Source organism: Hemitrygon akajei, chromosome 3, assembly GCF_048418815.1.
Source record: "Hemitrygon akajei chromosome 3, sHemAka1.3, whole genome shotgun sequence".
Lineage (NCBI taxonomy): Eukaryota > Metazoa > Chordata > Chondrichthyes > Myliobatiformes > Dasyatidae > Hemitrygon > Hemitrygon akajei.
The window spans coordinates 15,940,655-15,963,068 of NC_133126.1; the positions used below are offsets into that span (position 1 = coordinate 15,940,655).

A 22,414-nucleotide genomic window follows, 5' to 3' on the forward strand; every position below is an offset into this window, starting at 1 on the left:
TTCTTCCAATGAAGATCCAGTTGTAGAGAAATGCACAGTGGACCAGGTTCTAAAGCTTGTCCATTAGTATTGAGGGGATGATGGTGTTGAATGCTGAGTTGTAGTCAAGAAACAGCAGTATGATGTAACTATTGCTATTATCCTGGTGGTCCAAGGCTGACTGTAGTGTTAGTGAGATTGTATCTGCTGTAGACCTACTGTGGCAGTAGGAAAATCACAGCGGGTTCAGGTCCTCACCCAGGCAAGAGTTAATTCTAGCCTTGACCAACCTCTCATATCACTTCATCACAGTAGATGCGAGTGCTTCTGGGCAATAGTCGTTGAGGCAGCTCACCTTTGGAAGCAGGCAGGACTTCTGAATGTAGCAGTGAGGGGATGAAGAAATCCTTGAACAGTTCAGCCAGTTGGTTGGCATAGGTTTTCATTGCCGTGCCAGCTACAATATTCAGGGACTGGTGCCTTGCAAGGGTTCTTAAAAGAAGCTCAACTTTAACTTCCAGGACAAATATCACAGGGTCATCAGATGATGCAGCGATTCACACAGGTAGTTTTAGTTTCCCTTTCAAAGCATGCACAGCAGGCATTGAGCTCCTCTGAGAGTGAAGCATCACAGCCATTTATGTTAGCTTTCACCTTATAGGAAGTAATGGCATGCAAACAACTGTGTCTCTAACTTCACTCGTTCTTCTGACTGACATCTGTAGGTTGTACCTGGACTTCTTGTAAAGTTCTGGATGTCTTGAATAGTATAGAATATATTTATATTTTGCATTAATCCCACAATATGAGGGAGCAAAAATTTTTTGTTACGACTCCGTTGCAATGTACAGACATGTGAATTTAAAAGTCAAATGGTTTGTAGAAAGAAGCTGTCCCGTAGCCTGTTGGTCCCGACTTTAATGCTGCAGTACTGTTTGCCAGACGAAGCAGCTGAAACAGTTTATGGTTGGGGTGACTGGTGTCTCCAGTGATCTTTCATGCCTTCTTTCTGCACCTGCTGCTATAAATGTTCTCAATGGAAGGAAGTTCACATCCACAGATGTGCTGGGCTGTCCGTACTACTTTCTGCAGTGCCCTGTGATCAAGGTTGGTGCAATTCCTGGACTAGGTGGTGATACAGCCAGTCAGTATGCTCTCAATGGTGCCCCTGTAGAAAGTCTTGAGGGTTTGGGGGCTCATGCTGAACTTCTTCAGTCACCTGAGGTGGAAGAGATGCTGTTGCTCTTTTTTTGCCACAAAACTGTTGTGTACAGTACAGCCCAGGTGAAATCATTGGTGAGGTGAAACTACTTGAAACTACTCACCCTCTCAACTGCAGACCCATTTATGCTGATCAGGCAAAGCATGTCTCCGTTCCTTCTGTAATCCACAATCAGCTCTCTTGATTTTTGGACATTGAGGGAGAGGTTGTTATCCTGGCACCACTGTGTCAGGATGTCAACCTCTCCTCTGTAGGCTGTCTTATTACCACTAGAAATAAGGCCGATCAAAGTAGTGTCATCTGCGAATTTGATCAGCGGATTGGAGCTGTGTGTTGCAGCAGAGTTGTGGGTGTAAAGGGAGTAGAGAAGGGGAATCAGTACACAACCCTGGAGGGCACCTGTGTTGAGGGACAAGACAGGTAGAGGTGAGGGAGCCCATCCTTACTACTTTGAATGATCCAATGGAAGCCTAGGATCCAGCAGCACAAAATGGGGTGCAGGCCAAGGTCTCTGGGCTTCCTGTCAAGTCTGGAGGGAATTATCGTGTTGAATGCTGAACTGTAGCCCTGGAACCGTATTCTAATGTCTGCATCCCTCTTCTCCAGGTGAGTAAGGATGGTGTGTAGTGCTGTGGCTATGGCAATATTGGTAGACCAGTCGACAGCAGGCAGATTGCAGGGGTTCCACTGTGGGTGGTAGCATGCTGCAGGTGGAGTCTTTAACCAGCCTCTCAAAGCATTTGCTTATAATTGAGGTGAGTGTGACAGGGCACCAATTGTTCAGGTTTGCTATCTAGGCTTTCTTAGGTACAAGGACAATGATGGATGATTTGAAACAGGAGGGCACTACACACTGTGAGAGGGAGAGATAAAAAATGTCCGTTATCACACCAGTCAGTTGTTCAGCACACACTTTAAGGATGCGCCCTGGGATACCATCCGGCCCTGCTGCCTTGTGGCTGTTGACATATTGGAACATTCTATGCACCTCAGCCTCAGAGGTGACCAAGGTGCAGGTCTCGTCAGCGGCTCTCCTTAGGAGTTCAGTATTATCAACCTCGAATTGAGATTTAAAAAAACACTTAGCTCATCCGAGAGTGTGGCAGCAATGTTGACTGTACTGCTGTGTTTCTTTTTGAAATCCATGATGGTATGCAGTCCTTGCTATACGCTGCGTCTGTCATTGTTGCAGAGTTGTGACTGGATTTTGTCCGTGCTGCCATTTTGCCACCTTGATGGCTCTAAGTAAATCATAGTGGTATCTCTTGAGCTCCTGTTGGTCTCCAGATGCAAAGGCTTTATCCGTTGCACTGAGAGGAACACACACTGAACTATTTATCCAAGGCTTCTGGTTTGGATAGACCCCGACTGACTTTTGGGGAACAATGTCTTCAATGCACTTCCGAATGATGCTCCATGTATTCGGAGATGGTCTCAGCTCAAAATACCTCTCAGGTGACGCTATCAAAGCAGTCTTGTAACATTGAGTCTGACTGGTTGGACCAGCAGTGGATAGTTTTCACTATGGCCACTCCTTGCTTCAATTTCTGTGTGCAGGCGGGCAGATGCAAGATGGAGGAATGGTCAGACTTTCCGAACAGAAGGCAGAGAAGTGTTTTGTAGGCATTGCAGAAGGCAGAGTAGCAGTGGTCAAATATGCTTACTCCCTGTGTGCTCACCTCGATACGTTGGCAGAACTTAGGATAAACTCTGGTCAGCAACTCCTAGTTAAAGCCTCCAGCAATGATGAAATCAGCCTCTAGTTGTGTGGTTTCATGGATATTGATGGTTTTGCAAAGTTCATTAAGAGCCAGGTTGGATTCAGCCTATGGTGGGATGTACACAGATGTAATAACAACAGACATGAATTCTCTAAGGAGCCAGAAAGGTCGACATAACAGCATAAGATACTCCAGATCTAAGGAGCAAAAAGATTTGAGGGTGTGCACGCTACCTGGAGCACACCAACCATTGTTCACTATGAAACATACTCCCCACCTTTACTTTTCCCCAAGAGGTCTTTAGACCTGTCCGCTCGGAACACAGAGAAGCCAATGGGTTCAATAGCATGGTCTGGTATTTCCTCCGACCACCAGGTTTTGGTAAAGCATAAGATGTTACAGTGCTTTGTTTCCAATTGGTAGGATATTCTGGCTCTCAGCTCACACAGCTTGTTGACCAGGGACTGTACGTTGGCCAGGAGTATGCTAGGGAGCGGCAGCTGATTTGCGTGCCGTCTTAACTTAACCAAGACGCCGGCTCTTCTTCCTCGCCGCTGGCAACGTTTCCTTAGTAATGCCAGTGTGGTGAATGAACCTCCTGTGGTTTGTGCAAGCTGGGGATCCCAGTGATTGAAAGGCGGCACGTTATGATCGAATGCCATCTTTCTGATGTTCAAAAGTGTCAATCAATCTATACCTGATCTAAGAAGAGTGCAGAAAGAAGGAAAGATAAGCAGAAAATTACAATGTCAATTCAGAGTACACAGCAGATTGCATATCTTCTGGTTCATTCACGGCTTCTGGTTTGAGAATGCCTGTTCATCACAGGCAGTTAATCTTTCTCATTCAATTTTCCTTCATTCAATGTAAACCATTTCAGAACTGGATGACTATCTTATCATGCATCCACTCAGTTTTTAACATTCACATTGTAAGAAATGATTTAAATCTGACTGAAATTCAAAATAATCCTCACCATTAAAATACTTTATATCCATTGCAAAGTTATACAAATATAGTTTGTGCAAAGAAACCCAAAAGATATACTACTAATTTCCTTCAGTTTATCAACAGGAAAATGATATCTACTGATTTTCATTCATAGCTTTCAAAGTGTTCTGCACGCTTTTATGTCACAGTAAATGTATAGCTGTTAATTTTCTTTCTACATGTCAAAAAGGAAAGTACATAAATTTACATATAAGACAATAAAAGGTCTAATTTACCTTTGCTTCTTCAGGTGGTGGAGGTGGAGGCATCTCCTCTTTAGGAGGTGGAGGCGGTGGCTGTGTTTTGGATGCCTCATAAGGTGGAGCTGGTGGCAACGGTGGCTGTGTAGTGTAACAGCCCTTGGCCTCTCCAGGTTTCTGCTGTGCAGAATCACTGATCTGGTTCATTTCTGCACTCTGACTCTGTTCCTGCTGACCTCCATACTGTTTGCCTCCATGATACCAATATTGTTGCTGTTGCTGCTAACAGAATGCCGATAATGCATATTAATTTCCCACATTATACTCCATCTGCTAAACTTATGTCCAACCACCTGCTCTATTTATATCATTTTGCTGGTTTTGCAATGCTGTCATAACTTGAGTTGCTAATTCTATTTATGTTACAATTGAAAAGGCTATAATACAATTAGTCCTATCATTTAAATTAAAATACATTTGTACATGATTGATTGAGGCTGTAGTGCTGATTTCCACTTGCTACAGCTTGCTAATCTAAATTTAACCAATTAATACAATTAATTGTATTAATTGCCCATTTCTCAACTCTAGAGTCATAGAGCACTGCAGCACAGAAACAGCCCTTGACTAAAACCATCCATGCTCTTCACATCCATAACTTTTCCACCACTTCCACTGGCAGCTCATTCCACTCTCAACACCCTCTAAGTGAAAAGGTTTTCCCTCAGATTCCCCTTAAATCTACCACCTTTAAACAAGACTCCGGTTCTAGTCTCAGCTAACCTCAATAGGAAAATCCTGCCATTTACATTATCTATACCTCATAATTTTATATACCTCTATAAAATATACCTCGTTCTATGTTCCAAAATTTAAAGTAATTTTATTACTAAATTACACGTCACCATAAACAATCCAGATTCATTTTCTAGTGGTCATTCATAGTAAATACAAAATACAATAGAATCAATGCAAGATTGCCCCCAACAGAACAATCACGACAGCAGACTGTGCAAATACAAAAAAATAAATAAATAAACTATAAATATTGAGACCATGAGATGAAGATTCTTTAAAAGTGAGTCCATAGGTTGTGGGAACATTTCAGTGATTAGTTGAATGAAGTTATCCCTTCTGGTTCAAGAGCCTGATGGTTGAGGGGTAATAACTATTCCTGATCTGGAGGTATGGGTCCTGAGGCTCCTATACCTTCTTCCTAATGGCAGGAGTGAGAAGAGAGCGTGGTGTGGATCCTTAATGAAGGATAATCCTCCAGTCCCAGCAACATCCTCGTAAATTTTCTCTGCACTCTTTCAATCTTATTGATAATTTTCCTGTATGTAGGTGACTATAGTTCAACATAACAACCCAACTCTTATACTCAAATCTTGATTTATGGAGGTCAATGTGCTAAAAAGCAAAAAGCAAGATCTCCTGGTCGCCAACCATTTTAATTCCAATCCCCATTCCAGCATGTTGGTTCATGGCCTCGTCTACTGCCATGATGAAGCCACCCTCAGGATGGAGGAGCAACATCTCATATTCTGTCTGAATAGCCTCCAACCTGATGGCATAAACATCTATTTGTCCAGCTTCTGGTAATTTTCCCCTCTCCCCCTTCCAATTTCCCACTCTGGCCACCCCTCTTAAATCTTTTCCTCACCTGCCTATCACATCTACTTGCTACTCTTGCTCCTTTCCTTTCTTCTATGGTCCACTCTCCTCTTCTATCAAAATCGTTCTCCAGCCCTTTACCTACCATCTCCTAGCCTCTTATTTCATTGTTCTTCCCCCACTCACCTGGCTTTACACATCACCTTCGAGCTTGTAATCCTTCCCCTCCCCCCACCACTTTACTTCTTTGTCTTTCTCCTTCCTTCCCACTAAACCCCTAATTTTGGTGTCATCCACAAATTTGCTGATCCTTTACTGTTCTATTAACCATACAACTCCAGTCCCCTCTGATTTTCTGCATTAATATTGGGCTTGATTCCTGTCCATTTTTAATCCATGTTTATCCTTGCTGAGCTCAATGGTATGACCCAGCATAATGCTCTTTCATGTCTTGCTATTTTGTTTGTAGTATATCAAATCTATAAATGGGCTATTTTTGAGCTGTTGTCCAGCTCAGTTTCCTCTCACTTCCAACAAGTTTTTATCCATACAGGTTTCCCCTGCTATCCGAAGGTAGAGCGTTCCTATGAAACCGTTTGTAAGCCGAAATGTCGTAAAGTGAAGAAGCAATTACCATTAATTTATATGGGAATTTTTTTGAGCGTTCCCAGAACCAAAAAATAACTTATCAAATAACACATAAAACCTAAAATAACACAAACTTACAGTAAAAGCAGGAATGATATGATAAATATACAGCCTATATAAAGTAGAAATATTTTATGTACAGTGTAGTTTCACTTATCAAAATCAGGAAGACAGCCAGCTGAAATTGATTTCGAGAAAAAAAATCGGCACATACACGCATGCGCACACAACTGCCTGCACAAGGCTTCACGGTCATGGTAGTCTTTCTCGGGGTAAACACAAATATAAAGCGGGTGTCTTTTTTTTGTAAAAGTAAAAATCCTCTTTGGTTAGCGAAATCAGGTACTAATGTAGGTCTTTCGTAACAACGAGCTGTCATAAAGCGGATGTTGGAAAAATGGGGGCCACCTGTACTATCCTGCCCACCACTGAGAGTATCTATCTGAGGTGTCACCTCAAATCGGCATCATCTATCACCAATGGTCTCCACCATCCAGATCATGCCATCTTCTTGTATTCACTACTATCGAAACCTCAAGTCCCACACTACCACATTCAAACAGATTCCCGTCAACCATTCAGTTCTTGAACTAACCTGCACAATTCTAATCAATATCTCACTGTAGCAACATTATGAACATTTTGCATTACAATTATACTCAGAAAACTCTGATGGTGTGACATCAGACAGCACTCAACACTTGAAAAAGACACCAAAGATGAACAGAATAAACAATTCAAGACAGTTCTCAAAACCTCCTCGAAATACTCAACCTCTCCACTTACTTATGGAAACAATTTCCAATGTTGCGGTATGTTTCAATAAAGCTGCTAAACTTATCTTTTATGTTTGACAAGTTCTGTTAACTACAGTCTTCAAACACTATCACCCTAGATTATGATTCATTTTATTTCATAATACAGTATATCAAACAGAAAAAGAACAAACTTGCATTTCCCAATCAAATAAAGTCACCAATCACATGATTGTCAGACATCATGGCTGAAGGGCCTGTTCCTATGCTGAACTGTTTAATATTCTATGTTCCAAGCTGATGTTATAGCTGCACTGGAAGAACATGGGGAGTTTGGATGTACAGGTCTTCAGCAATATTTTAAACAGGAGGTGACTGCTCAATGGTGACTATGGCCAGTTTTCTGACTTCACACAAAAGTAGGTCAATGACGAAAAATGAACAGCTGTACCCTGATCCTATTTTGTTTTTAAATGACAATTATAACTTTCAGATGGTGCTGAGTCAGTTTCTTGAGCCCACTGCAATGCTCCTAGTGAAGGTACACTAAAATACGGTAAACCACCAAGTTAAAAATCAAATGACAAAGCAGGACCAGTGATAGCTAGCTAAATCAAGATTATAAGCAATTTGGAAAAGAATAAACAGATCACGGCTCTCCCATACACCTGCTAACTTTTCCCTCTTGCAAATTGAAGCTGTTATCTAAATAGCTTTGCAAATTTGTATTTCATAGATAGTATATGCTGGCAGTAATACTAGAAATAAATATATGGGGAGGTGGTGTGCTAATCAAGCAAACATTTTTGAGGATTCTCAGAGAAGTAGAGATCACACTCCAGATTCTTCCAATGGAAAGGTAATGAAGTGCCAGGAGGTCAATCATTTACTTCTAATCATCGCAATATAGGAAAGATGTGATTGCCCTGGAGAGGGTGCAGGGAAGATTCCTCAGGACATTGCCTGAAGTGCAGCTTCTCACTTATAAGGGACTGAACAGGCTTAGTTTATTTTCCTAATGAAGCAAAGATGGTTAAAGTGACCTGAGAAACATATATACAATTTTGAGAGGCATAGAGTGGAACATTGACGCATGATGGGGCTATCTAAGAAGACGGCATAGGTTTCAGATGAGACAGGATCTGAGGGGGTATTTGTTCACACAAAATGCTGGTTGCAGTCTGGGTTGCACTGCCTGAAGGGATGGCAGAGGTAAACACCTTATTGATATTCAGGCATTTAGGCAAGTACTTGAATCAGGACTTAAACCCAAAACTTTACAACTCAAAGGTGAAAAAGCAAATTATGTTGACAGTCTTTAAGTGTTTCTACTAGGAGCTCTTTGGTTAAAATCATTTTCACATTTAAAGCCTATATTATCATCTATGAGTTAACTATGGAAGAGTATTCACAAGTATGTTAGTATTACTGTCTCACAGCATCACAGATTAAAACTCAATCTATATCTCTGGAGCTGTCCACATTGACTTAACACATTCTGCCTGTGATTACGTGGACTTCCTCCAGGGGCACTTGTTTCATCTCACATGCCCAGTCATGCTGGTTTTGTATTAATTACACATCATCTTAAATTGCCCCTATTATGTTGAATGGGTGGCAGGAGGCTGGCGAATTGTTGATGGGAAATATGGGCTAGTGTAGATTGATATTTGATGGTTGGCACTATCACAGTTGGCCTAACTACCTGTTTCTGTGCTGCATGACTCTGTGACTCTTAAGCAGACTGGAAGATCCAAATGTAAGAATTGCTCAGGTATCAAATTCCATGTGATAACAGATCAACACTACATCCAAATTAATACATATTTTGTATGCAGCACAGTAGCATAGTGGTTAACGTAACACTATTACAGTGCCTGCTGTAAGTTCAGAGTTCAATTCCTAACACCGTCAGTCAGGAGTTTCTATGTTCTTCCCATGCCCAAGTGGATTTCCGCAAATGCTTCAGTTTCTTATTACATTCCAAAGATGCAAGATTAGGGTCAGAGAATTGCAGGCATGCTACGTTGGCATCAGAACACAGTGACACTTGCAGACTCATTTGATGCATACGGCACATTTCACTGCACATTTCGACGTACATGTGACAAATAAATCTAAACTCTCATTATACTTACTTGATAAGAGCCATTTATTGCTTTGGAGTAATCATTAGCCTTTTTGTCACCAGATGCTGCCACAGTGCTTGCTGAAGTTGACTGAAATAGATGAAATGACACTTGTTAATACAGAAAATTTAGATATTAGAAACAGATTTTTGCTCAGGTACATTTAAATTTATTAGTTTTAAATTTTAAATCCTTTGAATTTCTTCAGAGAAGTCAAAGGACAATTTAAACAGAATATACAGAGCACTAAATGCTTATATCGTACATCCTGGGAATATGCTAAAGTCTTTAATATACACCTTCTGTACCTAATAAAGTAGCCACTGAGTATATGTTGTGAAGAAGAATATGAATTCCTTCTTTTCTCGGTCAGGCTCATGGTAACAACTCCCCCCCCCCCCCCACACCCCACCACACACACACCCCTGCATTCCAAAGAATGGGCTATCCCTTTTCTCCTAGAGTAAGGAGATCATTACTCAATGGCTCATTTTGGTGTACGTGAAGAGTGAGAGACGGTGTGGTGATGATAAAGTTTTAAGGGAACTGGGAGTCTCAGATTCCTGTAAATACAGTCGGCCCTCCTTATCCACGAGGGATTGGTTCCAGGACTGCTCACTGACACCAAAAAACGCAGATGCTCAAATCCCTTATTCAACCTGTCTCAATGAGGTAGACCTTAGGACCCACCGGAACCCCAGACCTTATTTAACCTGTCGCAGTGAGGTGGACATTAGGAACCAGCAGCCAATCTCTGAATCCGCAGTGTTTCTGTTCACGAAAATAATCATGATCAAAAATAAAGTGGAAATAATAAAGCCATCGGAAAGAGGTGAAATGCTATTGGTCATTGGAAAAGCGTTAGGCTATAGTTGGTCAACGATTGGAACAATTTTAAAGGATAAAATGAGAAAGGCCCTGCCCCGATGAAAGCTACAATTATTACTAAGCAACACAGTGGTTTAATTATTGGTTTTTGGGGTTTTGGGTTTTTGATCCTCCATATCAACCAGGTACGTTAGGAGAGCGCACTCGGAAGTGGTCTGTCACTGGATTGAACTCAGGAACTTCCCGAGCCCGGCGCTGAAACATATGTTCTTAAGTGTTTTATATGCATAGAAAGGTAAAATATATACTATATACTAAGACAAACGCTTGACTAACTGACGCTAAATAATATCGGATGTACCTGTTCCGACTTACATAGTAAGAGAACTTCCGTTTTTTTTAATGATCCTGATCCACAGTAACTTACACACAACCTCCCGTATACTTTAAATCATCTCTAGATTACTTATACAGTTGGCCCTCCATATCCGTGAATTCCGCATGCGCGAATTCAACAAACTGCGAATCACGAAAACCCGGAAGTGCTCTTCCAGCACTTGTTGTTCGAACTTGTACAGATTTTCTTTTCTTGTCATTATTCCCTAAACAATGTAGTATAACAACTATTTTACACAGCATTTACATTGTATTAGCTATTATAAGTAATCTGGAGATGTTTTAAAGTATACAGGAGCATGTGCATAGGTTATCGTGGATCGGGATTGAAAAAAAAATCGGAAGTTCTCTTACTAAGTAAGTCAGAACAGGTACATCCGGTATTAATTAGCATCAGTTAGTCAAACATTTGTCTTAGTATATAGATTATATTTTACCTTTCTATGCATATAAAACTTAAGAACGTATATTTCAGCGTCGGGCTCGGGAACGGAAGCTCCCGAGTTTGATCCAGCGACAGATCGCTCCCTAGTGCGCTCTCCTCTATGCAGAGGTTCAAAACCCAAAAATTAAACCACTGTGTTGCTTAGTAATAATTGTAGCTTTCATCGGGGCAGAGTCTTTCTCACTTTATCCTTTAAAATTGTTCCGATCGTTGACCGACTGTAGCCTAACACTTTTCCAATGACCGATGTTGTTTCACCTCTTTCCGATCGCTTTATTATTTCCACTTTATTTTCAATCGTGATTGTGATTATTTTCATGAACAAAACACTGCGGATTCAGAGCTCTGGCACTGGGTCCTGATGTCCACTCCACTGAGACAGGTTAAATAAGGTCTGGGGTTCCACTGGGTCCTAAGGTCCACTGTATTAGACAGGTTGTATAAGGGACTTGAGCATCCAAGAGGGGTCCCGGAACCAATCCCTCGCGGATAAGGAGGGCCGACTGTAATACCTAATACAATGTAAATGCTATGTAAGCTAGTTGGTATACAGCATTGTTTAGGGAATAATGACAAGAAAAAAAATCTGTACATGCTCGAACAACAAGTGCTGGAAGAGCACTTCCGGGTTTTCTCAATTCAAGGTTGGTTAAATTCGCACATGCGGAACTTGCGGATAAGGAAGGCCGACTGTAATGGTTAAGGTTGAGTCTGTGTATTCTGGTTTGAGAATGGCTGCAGTTTGAGCAGTTGTTATCTCCTGACTTTTCACAACTTTTGATTTCATGTTTAAATTTCAACATTGGGTTAAGTACCGACTATGTCTGTAACTGCAGTATGTTTGAATAATATCTCACAACTGCTTCTTTGAGTGAAAATAAGGATTATAAACTTACAAAACCCACAAGAAGATGTCTCCTAACTTTTCACACCTTTTGGTTTCGACAAAAGGTGGGGATAAGGCAGGACATTCCTTTCTTAATAATTTAGATAAGAGACTTCACCAAAATTAAGTTCTGCTCTATTTGAGTAGCCGGGATCTGACTGTTCTTTTGTATTGATATGTTGAGGATCAATTTGTCCTGCTGACTCCTTGTCTCACTTGCAGGATGTAACAATCTATACCCTGTTTTCTGATTACCTTTGCCTGATGTGATTAAGTATTGTTTGTCAAGTACATTTACCTGTTTTAGGTGATTAAATGGCCTTTGTCTATCACTGTTGATGGCATTTGTGACAAAGATGGTATAAAAAACTGTATCTCTGTCCTTAGAGAGACTTCGAGTGTCTGACTCTCTGTGAGTGCAGATGGAATGTTCTCTCTTGTAGCTTGCTACTAATAAAGGCGGAAAAGAATCAACAGTGATACTTGTTTCATTCAGGCTGATGTGCTGGTGCTGTAGCCAGAAAGATCTGATGGTATATATCTGCATTTTCTTTTCTGTCATTTTGTTACTTTGCCATTTTTGCACTGTAAATATTTTGCACTTTTTCTAAAATTTTTCCACTTTTGACACACATAAAAAACCTTTACACTGAATGGGCTATTGTGGCCTGCCTTCTGATTTTTAAAGTCCACACCTTCATAACAGCATGAGGCCTTCACCAAAACCCAGTGGTATGACACACATCCAGAGATAACCCCACTTCTTTTTCTTAAGCCCATCATCCCTACTGGGGCATAGGCTGCTGACAGCAGTTTACAATGGTCCTCTGTCCTAGATCACTCTTTCAAGTTTCTTGGGGCAGTCTATCTTATTTCTTCTAGGGAAGATCCTTCCAATCCCAGAGATGAAGTCTTCAGAGCTTCTGTTGGTGTCTTTCTGTAGCTTGGATTTTCAAATGGATGGGGCTGCTATCCCCATGCCAACCCTCCCCCTTTAGCAGCTGGGCTTGGGACCGTCCGTGGCAGAGATGGATAACCCTTATATGATTTTCTTAAAATAGTTCTATTAGTCCATTTGGCTGAAGAAGTGTTCTCCTCCAAAATTGACCACTTCCAAAAGTATGGCACCACCATGGGTACACTGAGGATTTATGTGCTCAGGTTTCTACACGATGTATGATTCAGGCTCTAGACAAGCACCTGAACACCCTGTCGTACAGTCATACCAGGTTGACCAAAGAAGGATGCAGTGCTATACATCAAGAAAGATTATCTCAATCATTTATTTCAAATATCACAACATCTTACGGCTTCAATTTAAATGTAGGTATCATGCTGCAAGTGACCATTCTGTTTTCCTTATGTTGAAGGACTTTTGAAAGGAGTAAATCAGCACCAAGGGTCTAAGTACTTTGGGTTGGGTCTACAATGTCCATCACCAAAAATTTCAAAAACTGACTGGGGTCTACAAGTGAGGAAATCAAGGATCCAGCTGCAAATGTAGGTATTGAGGCCAAGGTCTTGAAGCTTATTGATTATTTTTATGGGGATGATAGTATTGAATGTCCAGCTGAAGACAAAAAAAGAGCATCCTGATGTGTACATCTTTGCTGTCTACCAGTATTGAGTGAATAACCAATAAAATAGCATCTGATGTGGACCTGTTGAGTTGGTAGACAAATTGGAGTGGGCCCAAGTCACTTCTCAGGCAAGAGTTGATATGTTTCATCACCAAATTCTCAAAGCACTTTATGATAGCTGATGTAAGTGATACCGGATACTAGTCATTGACACAGGTTATCATGTTCTTTACTTAGACTCGAGTATAATTGAAGCCTGTACACTTCCAGATGAAGCCTAATCAACTGGGCCAGAAGATTTCTGTCAGTTTACCCTCCTGAAGGATGTTCTCATGTTAGCCTCAGAGACTGAAATTACATGGTCATTGGGGACTATGGGAGTTCGTGAAGGTTCCTCCATGTTTTGATGGTCAAAGCAGACAAAAGGCAGTGAGCTCATCTGGGAGCAAAGCCCTTATGTCATCTATGTTGCTTAGCTTTTTTAAAAAGGTTTAAAAGAGCATTCAAGCCCTGGTACAGCTGTCGAGCATCTCCCAGTGACTCAAGTTTGGTCTATAATTGCCACCGCATGCTAGATGATTTCTGGAGATTGTAGCTGGACCTCTTATATCTTACTTGGTTGCCGGACCTGAGTGCCAATTCTCATGGTTCACCCAATGCTTTAGGTTGGGAAGTCTTTGAATGGTCTTGTAGGGACAGACTAGTCCACAACTGTTTTAAAAAATTCCATGACAACTGTGATCCTTGATGAGTCTTTAAACATGACCCAGTCCACCAACTCAAAACAATTTCATAGTACTCCTATGCCTATCGTGACCACCTTATCTCTGGAGCCTTACTCTTTAGTCTCAGGTTACACATAGGTAGATGGACAACCAAGTGATCAGATTTCCCAAAATGTAGTTTAGGCATGGAACTGTAGGCATTCCTTATCATAGTATAGAAGTGGCTTAGTGTGTTGGGACCCCTGATGCTGCAGGTTTATACATGATAATTGGGCAGAGATTTCTTCAAACAAGCCTAATTGAAGTCCCCAGCTATGATTTCAAATGTATTGGGTGAGCAGATTCTTGTTTGGCGATGCAGCACTCAATATGTCAAGTACCTGGTTAACATCAGCTTTTGGCAATATGTAAACTGCAATCAGAATCATGAAAGGGGAACTCTCTTGGTAAGTAGAACAGTTGGCACTTAATTGTTAGATTCCAAGTTGAGGGAACAAGAGTGCAACAAGACTACTGCATCTGAGCACCACAAAAAGTTTATCATGAAGCACCATAACACCATCTTTTGCCTTCTCTCAATTGGCAGTTTGGTCCATAGCAAGAAGCCCTTAGGTCCGATTGCCAAATCTGATGTATTCAGAGTGAGCCATATCTCCTGTAAAAAAAAACACACCAATTCCTCTTTTCCCTTTGATAGAGTAATCTTGCCCTCAGGTCCTCAATCTTGTTCTACAGCGACCGTACACTCACTAATACTAGGTAGAGGAGCTTTCATTTCTTGGCGTTTCAGCCTGGCTTGAAAGCTTCACCTTCTCCCTCTCTTCCTTCTATATCAATGTACCTTCATCTGCTTAAAAGCGTCATTCCTGTATGCTTACAAGTTAAGTCCGCCAAGTCCTTCATAAGATCATGAAATCTTCAGTTCGTTAAGGCGGTTCAAAAATACATTGTTTAAAGGGAAATTACAGGCTGCAGATTGCAGTTAGTGTAATTCGGAAGAGGTACATTTAAAATTTTGTAATCTGCTTGTAACACATCACCATGGTTCACTGACGATACCAGTAGTAACTACAATGTATCTTATGACACTCTCATAAACTTCACACTCTCGCATACCTCTCATCAAACCATAATAATCAAACCAAGTGATCAAACCCAGATCAAAGAAGAATCCAAAGTGCATGTGTGAAGCAGCATCAGATGCATCTAAAACTGAGGTTACACCCTGATGAAGCCCTAAAATAGGACTACAAATTTACAAAGCAGCAAAAGTAGTATGCAATATACAGGGCCAAGCAATCAAACAAAAAACACATCAGGCCAAAGCTCTAAATTCCTGCAATGAGTCACAAATGGGAGGACAAACTAAGAACACTGCATTGCTCAGACAGACAGTACAGCATGTGTGTGTCAAAGACAATGCCAAAGAAAATAGTTACTTATTAAAGTCAGTCACTGCGTTTGAAGGATATAGGCAGAAATGGTGTCTATTAATGGTGGCTCAACTAATTGCTTCGTCAAAGATATTATCAAGAGTTAACAAGTTCTCTGGTAACAGCATAATATTAATCCAACTAGCACCTTAGCAAGAATAAGCTTGCAGCAAGAAGACTTAGATGTCACTGAACTAAGGTACAATAAATGACAAATACTATTTCTGCTACAGAAACTTTGTCAACAAGAGAGGGTCTAGCCATGACTTCAAAATCATTCAGCAAAATTTTCTTTGCTAAGTTTCTAATCAATGAAAAAAATTAACTGGACCAGCAATGGTCCAAAAGGTCAAAGGTATATATCCTGCCCCAAATCCATTCCTCAATTTCCTCACTTGCAGATCCCAGTCAGTTCAGATTGGCAAAAATATCTCCTCCACAATTTCATCAGCACATTTGCACCACAAGACTGTGTGCTTAGACCCCGGCTCTACTCAATTTATACTTATGACTGTGAGGGTAAGCACAGCTCTAATGCCATACTTGGTGATGCCACTGTCATTGGCCGAATCAAAGGTGGTGACAAATACGGCTGTGTGGTGACACAACAACAACCTCTCAATTAATGTCAGTGTTATGTTGTAGGTATTTCATTTTGTGCTGTTCTGTGCAAGCTGCTTGTTTTCAGCTTATGCTTGGGTTACTGTTGAAGATAAGGAGAAATGTCTGTAATCCAATTAGGATAGCTGAATTGAAGGGAAGGTTTCTGTGGTGAGGGACACTAAGGTTGGGCTTGGGGTTTTTTTTGGATTCAAGAGAGATGAAGAGAGAAGATGCCAAAGAGAAGAGGTCGTAGGATTCAACCTGGAGCGGGTCCGTGATTTGATGAAGCCCGGTGTGAGATTGATTGAGGATCGGTGGCCTAGGGAAACTGTGAGCGCCAACTTGTGCACATTACACTGCTTCATTAAAATTGGCCTTTTTCTTTTTTTGTTCTTTTCTTTACTAACCCATTAGTCAAATTAAGAATTATAAAGCTAAATCTTTTAATTGCATGCAGTGTATTGTCTGTTATTTTGTAGCACTCATTAGTAACAGGGTAACGAATAACACAGCATCCACACAAACAGGGGATTTGGGGTGGGCTCATGCCTCAATCTCACACGTTTGACGAGGCTGGAGATTATCTTCCCTAGACTTACGCAGCCAAGGAAAGCAGGATGTTTCATCAGCAGGACTAAGAGATGATTATTGATCAGGAGGAAGAAACCAGAAGTCCATGAGCAAGTCCTCATCAGGGAATTTGATGGCTAGCAACTTTAAATTCTTCTGTGTTATCATTTCAAGGTATCTGTCCTGGGTCCAACATCTAAGTAACATCACAGAGAAAGCATGGTAGCACCTCTACTTTCTTAGAAGTTTGCAAAGGTTCAGCATGTCATCTAATACTTTGACAAACTTCTAAAGATGTGTGGCAGACATTATATTAACTGGTTGCATCATGGTCTGATATAGAGACACTAATGCCCTTGAACAGAAAATCTTACAAGAAGTAGTGGATATGGTCCAGTCCATCATGGATAAAACCTTCTCCACCACTGAGCACATCTACAAGAAGCAGTGTTCCAGGAAGGCAGGATTCATTATTAAGGACCCTCACCATCCAAGCCATGGTCTCTTCTTGCTCCTGCATCAGGAAGGTGGTACAAGAATCTTAAGACCCACACCACCAGGTTCATAAAGAGTTATTGCCCCATAACCATCAGGCTCTTGAACCAGACAGGATAACTTCACTGAACTCCACTCACCTCATCACTGAACTGTTCCCAGAACCTATGAACTCTCTTTCAAGGACTTTTCACGTCACGTTCTCGATATTTATTGCTCGTGTTATTTGTTTTTTATATTTGCGGTTTCTCGTATTTTGCACATTGGCTCTATGTCTATCCTGCTGGGTGTGGTTTCTTTAGATTTACTATAAGAAGAAAACGAATCTGAGCATTGTAAATGGTGACATATATGTACTTAGATAACAACAACACACACAAAATGCTGGTGGAACACAGCAGGCCAGGCAGCATCTATAGGGAGAAGCGCTGTTGACATTTTGGGCCGAGACCCTTCGTCAGGACTAACCGAAAGGAAAGATAGTAAGAGATTTGAAAATAGTGGGAGAAGGGGGAAATGCGAAATGATAGGAGAAGACCGGAGGGGGTGGGATGAAGCTAAGAGCTGGAAAGGTGATTGGCGAAAGTGATTCAGAGCTGGAGAAGGGAAAGGATCATGGGACAGGAGGCCTCAGGAGAAAGAAAGTGGGGGGAGCACCAGAGGGAGATGGAGAACAGGCAAACAACTAAATATGTCAGGGATGGGGTAAGAAGGGGAGGAGGGGCATTAACGGAAGTTAGAGAAGTCAATGTTCATGCCATCAGGTTGGAGGCTACCCAGCCGATATATAAGGTGTTCTTCCTCCAACCTGAATTTGGATTCATTTTGACAATAGAGGAGGCCATGGATAGACATATCAGAATGGGAATGGGACGTGGAATTAAAATATGTGGCCACTGGGAGATCCTGCTTTTTCTGGTGGACCGAGCGTAGGTGTTCAGCGAACCGGTCTCCCAGTCTGCGTCGGGTCTCACCAATATATAAGAGGCAACACCGGGAGCACCGACACAGTATACCACACCAGCCGACTCACAGGTGAAGTGTTGCCTCACCTGGAAGGACTGTCTGGGGCCCAGAATGGTGGTGAGGGAGAAAGTGTAAGGGCAGGTGTAGCACTTGCTCCGTTTACAAGGATAAGTGCCAGGAGGGAGATCGGTGGGAAGGGATGGGGAGAACAAGTGGACAAGGGAGTCGCGTAGGGAGCGATCCCTGCGAAAAGCAGAAAGGTGGGGGGGGGGGGGCGGGGAGGGAAAAATGTGTTTGGTAGTGGGATCCCGTTGGAGGTGGCGGAAGTTACGGAGAATTATACGTTGGACCTGGAGGCTGATGGGGTGGTAGGTAAGGACAAGGGGAACCCTATCCCGAGTGAGGTGGCGGGTGGATTGGGTGAGGGCAGATGTGCGGGAAATGGGAGAGATGCGTTTGAGAGCAGAGTTGATGGTGGACGAAGGGAAGCCCCTTTGTTTAAAAAAGGAAGACATCTCCTTCGTCCTGGAATAAAAAGCCTCATCCTGAGAGCAGATGTGGCGGAGACAGAGGAATTGTGAGAAGGGGATAGCCTTTTTGCAAGAGACAGGGTGGGAAGAGGAATAGTCCAGGTAGCTGTGAGAGTCTGTAGGTTTATAGTAGATATCAGTAGTTAGGCCGTCTCCAGGGATGGAGACAGAAGATCAAGAAAGGGGAGGGAGGTGTTGGAAATGGACCAGGTAAATTTGAGGGCAGGGTGAAAGTTGGAGGCAAAGTTAATGAAGTCAATGAGCTCAGCATGCGTGCAAGAGGCAGCGCCAATGCAGTCGTCGATGTAGCGAAGGAAAAGAGGGGGATGGATACCGTATAGACTTGGAACATGGACTGTTCCACAAAGCCAACAAAAAGGCAGGCATAACTGGGACCCATATGGGTGCCCATGGCTACACCCGTGGTTTGGAGGAAGTGGGAGGAGCCAAAGGAGAAGGGTCTCGGCCCGAAACGTCGACAGCGCTTCTCCCTATAGATGCTGCCTGGCCTGCTGTGTTCCACTAGCATTTTGTGTGTGTTGTTGTTTGAATTTCCAGCATCTGCAGATTTCCTTGTGTTTGCTACTTAGATAATAAATTTACTTTGAACTTTGAATTCCACAGACCATTGCAAAACATGTTAGAAATGATCCATTATGCCAATAAATCCACAGAAAGCTTGACACATTGTAGGATAAAACCTTCCGAAGATACCAGTACTCTATCCATCACAATTCACTTTCACTACCACCAGTGCATCACTGACGCAATGCACTGTAATTCTCACTGAGGTTGCTTCAAGATACTGTATTCCAGTTTACACTAAGCTAGCACACATATAACACTCTGCTAGCAGGCATGTAATATCACTGATACTTGCAGTTGTCTTCCAAATTACAAACCTCCTGATGTGGAAAGATTTCAGAATCAGAATCACTTTATTGCCAGTACATGAAACATACCAGAATTGATTGTGGTTTAATGCCAAGCATAAATCACAGGACAATAGCACAACAGACAACACATCAGCAACCGACAATTTTCAAGACAATAGTGCAAACAGCCATGAGCAATCAACAAATAGAACAGTCACATATGCAAACGTCAATAATCACACTTAGATGTGAACATATGAACAGACTCAATAATCAACAGAACAAGGAGAGCAGGAAAGACCATTTAAAGGATGTTGTGTAGCCATGTGCAACAGAACAAGGAGAGCAGGAAAGACCATTTAAAGGATGTTGTGTAGCCATGTGCAACACGCAGCGCTAAAAGAGTCAACACAGAGTCGGTAAACTGCAGTCAAAGATAAAGTTTATTCCAACTTCACAGCCTTGCTTTAAAGCCTCTCTCCCCCACCGGATGCCTCGAGAGGCACGTACTGAAACCCCCTCAGGCTTTCTTCCTTTGTGCCTGCACGCTGGCTAATTGTCAGCCGGTTCGAGTGTGCTAGTAATTGGGTCGCCACATAACCCCCCCCCCAGAACCGGTGATACACCCCCCAATGTCCACAGTCTGGGCCGGACCCTGTTTGGGAGGTCGGCCTCTGCACTGCGGTGCCGGAAACTCGACCGGTTGCACCAAGTCCACATGGGCCGGATTGAGTCGGTCCACCGTGAAAACCTCCTCTCTCCCCCCAACGTCCAGCACGAACATGGACCTGTTGTTTCTGATCACCGTAAACGGCCCCACGTAGGGCTGTTGCAGCGGTGGCCGATGCCCGCCCCGTCGTACAAACACAAACTTTCAGTTCTGCAGGTCTTTGGGTACGCAGGTCGGGTGCTGCCCAGGCTGCGAAGTGGGTATGGGGGCCAGGGCACCGAGCCTCTCGCGCAGTCTGCCCAGGACTGCTGCGGGTTCTTCCTCTCGCCCCCTTGGGGCTGGTATGAACTCCCCGGGAACGACCAGGGGTGCGCTGTACACCAACTCGGCCGACGAAGCATGCAGATCGTCTTTGGGCGCCGTGCGGATGCCAAGTAGGACCCAGGGAAGCTCGCCCGCCCAGTTAGCTCCTCGCGGGCGGGCCATGAGAGCCGATTTTAGGTGACGGTGGAAACGCTCCACTAGTCCGTTCGACTGTGGGTGGTAGGCAGTGGTGTGGTGCAGCTGAGTCCCCAACAGGCTGGCCATTGCTGACCACAGGCTGGAGGTGAACTGGGCGCCTCTGTCGGAGGTAATGTGGGCCGGTACACCAAAGCGGGACACCCAGGTGGCGATCAGTGCCCGGGCGCAAGATTCAGAGGTGGTGTCGGTGAGCGGGACCGCCTCTGGCCATCTTGTGAACCAGTCCACGATAGTCAGGAGGTGCCGCGCTCTGCGCGACACTGGCAGGGGGCCCACGATATCCACATGAATGTGGTCGAAACACCGGTGGGTGGGGTGGAACTGCTGCGGCGGGGCCTTGGTGTGTCGCTGCACCTTGGCCGTCTGGCAGTGCATGCACGTTCTGGCCCATTCACGGACCAGCTTGCGGAGTCCGTGCCAAACAAACCTGCTGGAGACCATCCGGACGGTAGTGCGGATGGAGGGGTGCGTCAAGTTATGAATAGAGTCGAAAACACATCGTCGCCAAGGTGGCGGGACGACGGGACGGGGCTGGCCGGTGGCGACGTCACAGAGTAGGGTCCTCTCACCTGGGCCTACGGGGAGGTCTTGGAGCTGCAAACCGGAGACTGCGGTCCTGTAACACGGGATCTCCTCATCTGCCTGCTGTGCCTCTGCCAGCGCCTCAAAGTCTACCCCTTGGGAAAGGGCGTGAATGATAGGGCGAGAGAGCGCATCCGCCATGACATTGTCCTTACCCGAGACGTGCCGGACGTCCGTCGTGTATTCAGAGATGTAGGACAGATGGCACTGCTGGCGGGACGACCAGGGATCAGACACCTTTGTGAATGTAAAGGTAAGCGGTTTGTGGTCTGTGAACGCGGTGAAGGGCCTACCTTCTAAGAAGTACCTGAAATGACGGATTGCCAGGTATAGCGCCAACAGCTCCCAGTCGAAAGCACTGTATTTGAGCTCGGGTGGCCGCAGGTGTTTGCTGAAAAACGCCAGGGGTTGCCAGCGGCCCGCGATGAGCTGCTCCAGTACCCCACCGACTGCCGTATTAGATGCGTCCACTGTGAGGGCGGTAGGGACGTCCATTCTGCGGTGCACTAGCATCGCAGCGTTCGCCAAGGCATCCTTCGTTTGAATGAAAGCGGCGGCGGACTCCTCGTCCCAGGTAATGTCCTGGCGAACAGGGGGCGCATGATCCGGGCAGCTGAACGGAGGAAGCAGTGGTAGAAATTGACCATACCTACGAATTCCTGAAGGCCTTTGATCGTGGTGGGTCGGGGGAAATGGCGGACTGCATCTACCTTAGCGGGCAGAGGGGTTGCCCCGTCTGTGGTAATCCTGTGGCCCAGGAAGTCAATGGTGTCGAGCCCAAACTGGCATTTGGCCAGGTTGATTGTTAGACCGTAGTCACTCAGCCGGGCATAGAGTTGTCGGAGGTGGGACAGATGCTCCTGACGGCTGCTGCTGGCTATGAGGATGTCGTCCAAATAGATGAATGCAAAGTCCAGGTCGCGTCCCACCGCGTCCATCAACTGCTGGAACGTCTGTGCAGCATTCTTCAGGCCGAACGGCATGCGGAGGAACTCAAAAAGGCCGAACGGGGTGATGAGAGCCGTTTTGGGGACGTCGTCCGGATGCATC

The 22,414-nt window shown here is 43.8% G+C and overlaps 1 protein-coding gene across 3 annotated transcripts in view; it reads right to left on the reverse strand.

The window, feature by feature from the left end:
- ylpm1 (YLP motif containing 1) overlaps positions 1 to 22,414 on the reverse strand; it is a 171,370-nt gene that overhangs the window by 116,367 nt on the left and 32,589 nt on the right. For 2 of the 3 annotated variants that reach the window (XR_012098162.1, XM_073039239.1), the window contains exons 2-3: positions 9,268 to 9,348; positions 4,149 to 4,394 (exon numbers count right to left, since the gene is read on the reverse strand). Coding sequence is in view for 2 of the 3 variants with exons in the window: in XM_073039239.1 (XP_072895340.1) it covers positions 4,149 to 4,394; positions 9,268 to 9,348 (327 nt within the window). In the remaining variant the exon portion in view is untranslated. The remainder of the gene's footprint in view (positions 1 to 4,148; positions 4,395 to 9,267; positions 9,349 to 22,414) is intronic. The other variant, XM_073039240.1, reaches the window with a different exon arrangement.